The 7,231-nt window shown below is 37.8% G+C and overlaps 1 protein-coding gene across 1 annotated transcript in view; it reads right to left on the bottom strand.

Moving 5' to 3' along the window:
- Positions 1 to 615: 615 nt before the first annotated feature.
- Positions 616 to 7,231, bottom strand: part of LOC149450085 (NACHT, LRR and PYD domains-containing protein 3-like) — a 75,478-nt gene continuing 68,862 nt past the window's right edge. The window contains exons 9-12 of the mRNA XM_089692386.1: positions 5,337 to 5,501; positions 4,639 to 4,803; positions 1,931 to 2,092; positions 616 to 1,220 (exon numbers count right to left, since the gene is read on the bottom strand). Of these exons, the coding sequence (XP_089548512.1) occupies positions 1,124 to 1,220; positions 1,931 to 2,092; positions 4,639 to 4,803; positions 5,337 to 5,501 (589 nt within the window). The 3' untranslated portion in view covers positions 616 to 1,123. The remainder of the gene's footprint in view (positions 1,221 to 1,930; positions 2,093 to 4,638; positions 4,804 to 5,336; positions 5,502 to 7,231) is intronic.

Here is a 7,231-nt window from a genome sequence, read left to right as displayed (position 1 = left end):
TTGGGTCACTGTTAGAATTCTGGACTGTTTCAGCACTCCTTCTCCTCTCCCCTTTTCTTTCCTTTCTGTTTGTTTCGGTCTTCCTCTTTTAAATCATGGGATACCTTGTATTCAAACTGTTAGAATCCACTCAACCAGCTGAATTGAGGTCAGTACACTCACTATTGAGATGAGATCATCTACTCTGCAATGAAAGTCCCATCTCGGTGTAGCTTTCTGCATGTTTGAGTACGTTAATCCTGGTATTGTTTTATATTTTGCATCTACTGTATGTGTGCCTGGATTGTGAATTGAGAGCTATGTATTCTGTGTTTGTTTTTTTCTCTCTAAAACATTTAATTAAAAAAAAAGTTAACAATAAAAAAAAGAAAAAAAGAAAAGACTGTCCAATTTAGATGAAATGTTTAAGTCATGTATGCTGCAATCCAGAATCAAGGATCAAAAACAGTTTACAAAAAATGTTTTTTCTATCCAGAGATAATATAGGGTATATACTGTATACAGAACTCATATGTTCTATGTTTGGTGAGTTCTTTTATGGTATTCATTTTTTAATTTAAACCAGTTCTTTCTCCTTTAATTGTTTCAAAAGATAACAAATTAAAAGATACATAGTGGATTTGCAATAAATATTTTTAATTATTATATTAAGGTAAAAAAATATAATATTTACGAAAAAGTTTGTTTAGTCAGGAAAATATTTCATTTAAGTATTTCTCATTTATCCCACCTGACCGGCAGATGGTAAGTGTGGGTCTGGTTCTCCAAGGACTCACATAGATGGTTTACCGCCCAGCTGTGAACATAGAGTCTCAGTTATACACACACTGAATAAGGACTCCACCACCTCCTCCCCTGTATAGATGAGACTTTAAGATCTTCTCTCTGCAGAAGCAAAAGTTGCAGCACTAGTGCTGGGCTTTCTTATTACATCAGCATGCACTGCACACATTGAAACATTCTGCTTCTAAAGTGGAGCTTCAGGATTTATGCATTGGACGGGTCTATTAGTTCACTCATTCTTTAATTGGGTCATGTTTGCTCTTATCGAAATCTCATTCTCCCCATCATCTAGAACAATGTCCGTGCTCCATTCACAGCTGAAGCAGAACCTCTTCAGGGATTATTTTCCATTAATGATAACCTTCAGTCTTGGACGATAAGTTTCCAGCTGTTTTAAATATTTTCTTCCATCATCTGAAATGGGGTTGTCTATGATCCTAGAAGAGATGATATGAACAGTCATCAGATCTCACACTGTTTCCCAGCATCCTTTAGACATCTATTACAATAACCTGTCACCTTTTCATTTTTCAGACACTTTCATAACTAAGAGTAAACTTTGTGCTATGGAGACTGATGGGAGATATCAGACAATAAAACAAGGAATATTCCTCCTCATTGGTCATTACTATAAACATGTGATGATGGTGATATCTCCATATTTAGGGATGTAGGCATTATATGCGTACAAGGGATGCCACAGAATAAATTGACATAATTCTAATTGTGCTACTGTACTGGGATTTTTAAAAATTCAATTTATTGTGGCTAAAAAGAGCTTCCCTGATACTAGGGAGATTGACTGACAATGAATGACAATGGTCATATCAGATGACAGGAGGTTCATATGAGCTTTTGATTGCTCATCACAGTAAGATCCTTTTTCCCCATGTATGATAACCTGAAATCTATTTTATTAGTTATCAGACTAAATGAAATGTCAGAATTTACCAAGATTTTAGGAAAATAGTGACAGATATTGTTTGATAACATTGTGTGATAAGATCCAAAAATAAAAAATAGGTCTAGGGTTGGCAATTTATGGACTGAGGAGAGATTTAATACAAATACATTATTTTTTATATTTTTACATATTTTTGATGGTGTCCCAGAATATTATTGTCTCATTCAGTCCCTTAATACTCACAATTCCTCTGTCTTGCTTGTTTTCAGAGCTGCCATCAGATCCCCAAAATGAGGACCCTCCAGATTGTTATATGACAGTCCCAGAGTCCTCAGTGTCTGGTTATTTCTTACTCCAGATGCCAGGTGGGGACAGGAACTGTCTGTCAGGTGATCATGCATCAAACTATAGAAGAAGAGAAGAATGTTACCAGAATAAAATAATTTCTCCCCTAAGAATAGCAGTCAGCAGGAGGAAAGCTTTTGCTAAGAAAGCCTATGAAACATCAAGCATAGAATGGGACTCATAGACCTAGGCAATACAGTTCCTAGAGGACACTGATGCAGAGGGGGAGTGGTGGAATAATATTTTTTACGGGACCGCTCTAAAAGACGGCTTCCTCTTGGCAGTATGGAAGTCCATGTGACCACATCAGCCTGTGTGCCCTCATCATGGGAGAAGAGACCAGCAGGGACTGGAGCTTAAGGTCTGAGAGAAGTGACACAGGGGGCAGCTCTGCACAGATTACAACAATTTCATCCATCTCACCCTTACTGCAGGGAGACTGGAACATCTTCCCACTCTCCCCTCCATCACTTCTAATCATTGAAGCCATCTGCACAAATGCAAGGGTTCCCTTTCCTACAGCAGGAGTCTACAGCAGCACCACAGGGTACTTGTTACACAGCACCTCTACTGCATGCAATTTATCAAGACTGTTGATAAGTGCATTGGTGCTGCTTATGGGACCCAATTATAGCCAGCAGAAGAACACAATAAAGGACTGCCCCCTGCAATGTCATTCTACTTGTCCCTATCTACTATTCACTAAAAGGCTACCTCTGACCAGTTAGCCTAGGCGAGTAACCATTTATGCATTTTGGCTGTATAGTTGTAATTCTTCTATGTTACTGTCCATTGCTGCACTCACAGTGATCTTGTTATTGTTTATGCTGATCCTGGTGCATTGTGTTCTCCTGTTCCTACAGTTGACTATTGATCATACTGTATGTTGCGTTGCAAAACTGCTATTGCTAATCCACTTTTATGCCTTTATCATTACTAATCATATTAGTATTATAATATATTAAGACTTGCTTTCACTAATTCATTTGGTGTCTATTTCCTGACCCAGCATCATTATTGTGTACCTGGTATTGCCTTTAGTGATTTTTGTGAAATTGCATGCTTTGCTCACTTAACCTAGTGTGTCAAAGGGGCTGAAGCCATTGAGGAGCTTGAAAGAAAAAACAGAGGACTCAAAAATACATATATGTTAACCACTTGCCCTCCAGACGATTTACCACCCTTCCTGCCAGGCCATTTATTGCAATACGGCACTGTGTTACTTTAACTGACAATTACACGGTTATGCAATGTTGTACATAAATTAAATTTATGGAATTTTTTTCCCCACAAATAGAACTTTCTTTTAGTGGTATTTGATCACCTCTGCATTTTTTTTCTTGCGCTACATGCTACATGTCTTTGCTAAAACAATCCCAATAATTGTATATTAATTGGTTTATGTGAAAGTTATAGCGTCTACAAATGGCAGTATATATACTGGAATTTTTTTTTATACTAGTAATACCGGCGATCAGCGACTTATAGCAGGACTGCAGCGGGTATTCTGACACTGGGGGGAACTGACTTACTGCCACTGACATCCCCAGTGACACTAATACAGTGCTAATAAAAACACTGTACTAATGACACTGGGCAGGAAGGGGTTAACATCTGGGACAATCAAAGGGTTAGCTGTGTGCTGTTTGTGTTTTACATTGTGTGCTGTGCTGTTTTACTTAGGACACATGCTGTTTTTTTTATCTCTCTTGTTAAAGCAATAAAGTTATGTAGAAAACAAAATATGTTTAAAGAGTTAAATTTAATAAAATAAACTAACACCCTCAACAAATTTTACCCCACATGTATATGCACCATGAGTACAAAAACAATTTATGAGCACATATTATGAATTAAGTGCATTCTGAACCAAGAGAAACAACTCTGGGGGCATCTTTCATGGTTAACGCTAAAGTGATTACCTGTAAAAAATTTTAGCACATTTTGGGATCATAGTTTTTCACTCTTTCATGGACACACAATTTTGAGACTTCATATATTTGGTATCTATTTACTCAATGCAACCTCAGCTTAAGAAATTTAGGATTTTATTGCATTTGTGTGCATCAAATAATTTGAGTGTATTTTTTCTGAAAATATAAATCTGATAAAAAGTAGTGAAAATATTGTGTGATATAGAAAATTGCAATTCCCACCATTTTATTATACAGGCCTTCTTCCTTCAGAAAAAAAAATACAGTTTACTATGTGTGGTCAAAATGAAAAAATAGATTTGTGTCCAAAAAGGTAACTAGCAGATGTGACTTAATAGAGAGATCCCCTAACAATAAATTAAGGATGGTCTATGTAAATCATAGTCAGTCAGATTAGATTCCCCCATGTATGATCCAATTTATTTTACTAAATGTATTATCAGACTTTCATGTGGTTTTAATAAACGATTGTAAATTGCTGGTAACAGAGCATGATAAGATCCAAGAATAAGACTGTCTAGCATTGGATAGTTATAAAGCCTCTCACATTTTGTGTGCATGAGATCTGAAAACACATTTTGATTACATTGTCACATTTATATATTATTTATATGGTTTAGATATAAAGTTTCCCTAGCATATTATTGTCTCAGTCAGTCCTGTTATACTCACTATAATTCCTCTATCCGGCTTGTTGTCAGAGCTGCCATCAGATCACTGAAATGATGACCCTCCAGATTGTTGTATGACAGGTTCAGTGTCCTCAGTGTCTGGTTATTTCGTATTCCAGATGCCAGAGGGGGGCAGGAACTGTCTGTTAGGTGATTGTCGGACAAACTGCAGAAGAAAAGAATAATGTTCTCAGAAGAAAGTTTCATTTCTCTAGATGATTTAACTGAAGTTGTATGTATCTCTCCTGTGTTCTTAAGAAGTTATAGGGAGCTGACAATAGGGAGCTGCCAATGATGAATAGTTGATGTGCAGTAATGGGAAGATCCCCGACACTTAATATTGGTGGTTATATCAGATGGCAAAAAGCTCAAAATGTCTTGATTTGCTTACTGCAGTAAGATCAGAACCCCCAGTGTATGGCCACCCAAAATATTTTTATTAGTTACTAGACTAAATGAAAAATCTAGTTTTACAAGGTTATTAAAAATAAATGGCTAATAACAGAGTGTGATTCAAGAATTAGACAACAATCTGGGATTAGTGATAGGGATATCAAATATAAGCGCTGATCAAACTGTTGGCGCTATATAAATCCTGTATTATAATAATAATATTAATAATAATGTTGGTATTATTTGATTTGGTTTGGATGTAAAGGTGTATCAGAATATTATCATAGTCATTCCTGTTTTACTCACAGTAATTTCTCTATCTGGCTTGTTGTCAGAGCTGCCATCAGATCACTGAAATGAGGACCTTCCAGATTGTTCCCAGACAGGTCCAGTATCCTCAGTGTCTGGTTATTTCTTATTCCAGATGCCAGGTGGGGGCAGGAACTGTCTGTCAGGTGATTACTATCCAAACTGTAGAAGAAAAGAAGAATGTTACCAGAAGAAAATGATGGTCCTCCCACCTGGAATGTAGCTATTCCTTACATGAATTGAGCTTTATTGGAATAAATTATGTTAGATCACTTTATAAAACTCCAGTAAATGTAATTTTATAAGAAAAGTGTTATAATGAAGTAGACGTAGCACCCCAATATTGTCATCCATGTGTGAAAATGGTGATATCTACATAAACAGGATTATCCCAGAATACCACTAATATGACCCATATTGTGTTATCTTCTTGTATATAAAGCATAAATTGTATCAGCAGATAGCGTGAGGCCGGAATCAGTATTACTAGTAGGGTGAAGCTTTACGTTTGGTTTGAATCCAGCTTGTTCACAGCTTGGCCAACAGGAAAACAAAATGGCCATTAGAGTAGAGCGTTGGGTCAACCATGAGTTCAACAAGAACCCAATATGTTCTCAGTTCACCAAACTGGCAAACAAAATGGCCACAATTGGCCAGTTTGACCACTTGCCTTGACCCAAAGCTGCTGCAGCCAGAAGTTATTCTTTAGTGGCGGTATCACTACCCATACTCATTCACAGAGGGGGCAGATCTGGGGGCTATCAGATTCAAGTTCCTGCACAGATCCAAACATCCACCAGACCAGAGATGTGTGGATGATGCTGTTTCCCCATAAGTATAGTGACAAGGTGCTTTGACAAGGGGGTATCTGTTAAGGTACCCTTCCAGATCCTAAATAAAGGTCTGGTATAGATGTTGAGTGGGATTCCTTGGCTGCTTTGTTTACAAACAAAGCAAAGGTAGACAGGAACTGTCATTTGGCAGCAACGTTTTTTCTATTTTAAATGCCATTTTTGTGTCACAGCTGAATAGCTTTGCTGCTGATCTTTCACTTAATTCCCAAATGCTGGTGCATGTAGTTTCACATCTTTAGCATTTAAGGTTCTGCTGTTACCTGCTATACCGTAATGCCTGGTACACACCTTGTTTTTTTGTCATTCAACCCATCAACAGAACACACCAGTCAGCACTAGCAGCCATTGCTTACAAGCACTGATCTGATGCCGTTTGAATGCTGGTTTTACAGCATGCCCTTTCAACAGAAGTTGGACAGTTGGCCGGCTTCTGTCAGACATGCTTGTGTTTATTGGGTATGCTACTTGTCCTAGACACCTCATGCACCCCAATTGTATCCTGTATACCTGCATTCTCTGGGACCCCCTAGGTACCTTGGTTTTTCTCACACAGACCATTACCCCAATGTTCTTCTAAGGCCAGCATTCCACTTTTGTAGGATATACTCCTGTACTCCTATATTACTGTGACCCCATTACTCCTGCTGCAAGTGTCTCTAACTAATATACCTGCCCAGTTCTACACTATACTCCTTCCGATTCTGTGAGTTCAGTATTCTTTGCTTTTCCTGATCCTCATCTCTTGTGCTTCTCTGTACCAGGTTTGCTAAAGTCTGCATGGGTGCGAGAAGACCGCCATCCAGTGTGTAGGCTGCAACGAGAGTCAATAATCCCCAACCAAAGGTGACTTTTTGTGGACGTGCATACTACATTTGTGCCACTTCACATGCAGATTTGAGACACTCCCCCATGATTGGTGCATAAACGAAATTGTAATTTTTAATGTTGCCCTATAACTATTTTACTGCCAGAGGCATTTTTACACTTTGTGCACACGTGCTTGAAAAATTATTTTAGGCATGAAAATTACATGAAACT

Source organism: Staurois parvus, unplaced genomic scaffold, assembly GCF_062004578.1.
Source record: "Staurois parvus isolate SC_StPar_1 unplaced genomic scaffold, SC_StPar_1.0 ptg000583l, whole genome shotgun sequence".
NCBI lineage: Eukaryota > Metazoa > Chordata > Amphibia > Anura > Ranidae > Staurois > Staurois parvus.
The sequence above is the reverse complement of the archived record's forward strand: the minus strand, read 5'-3'. Positions and strand labels throughout refer to the sequence as shown.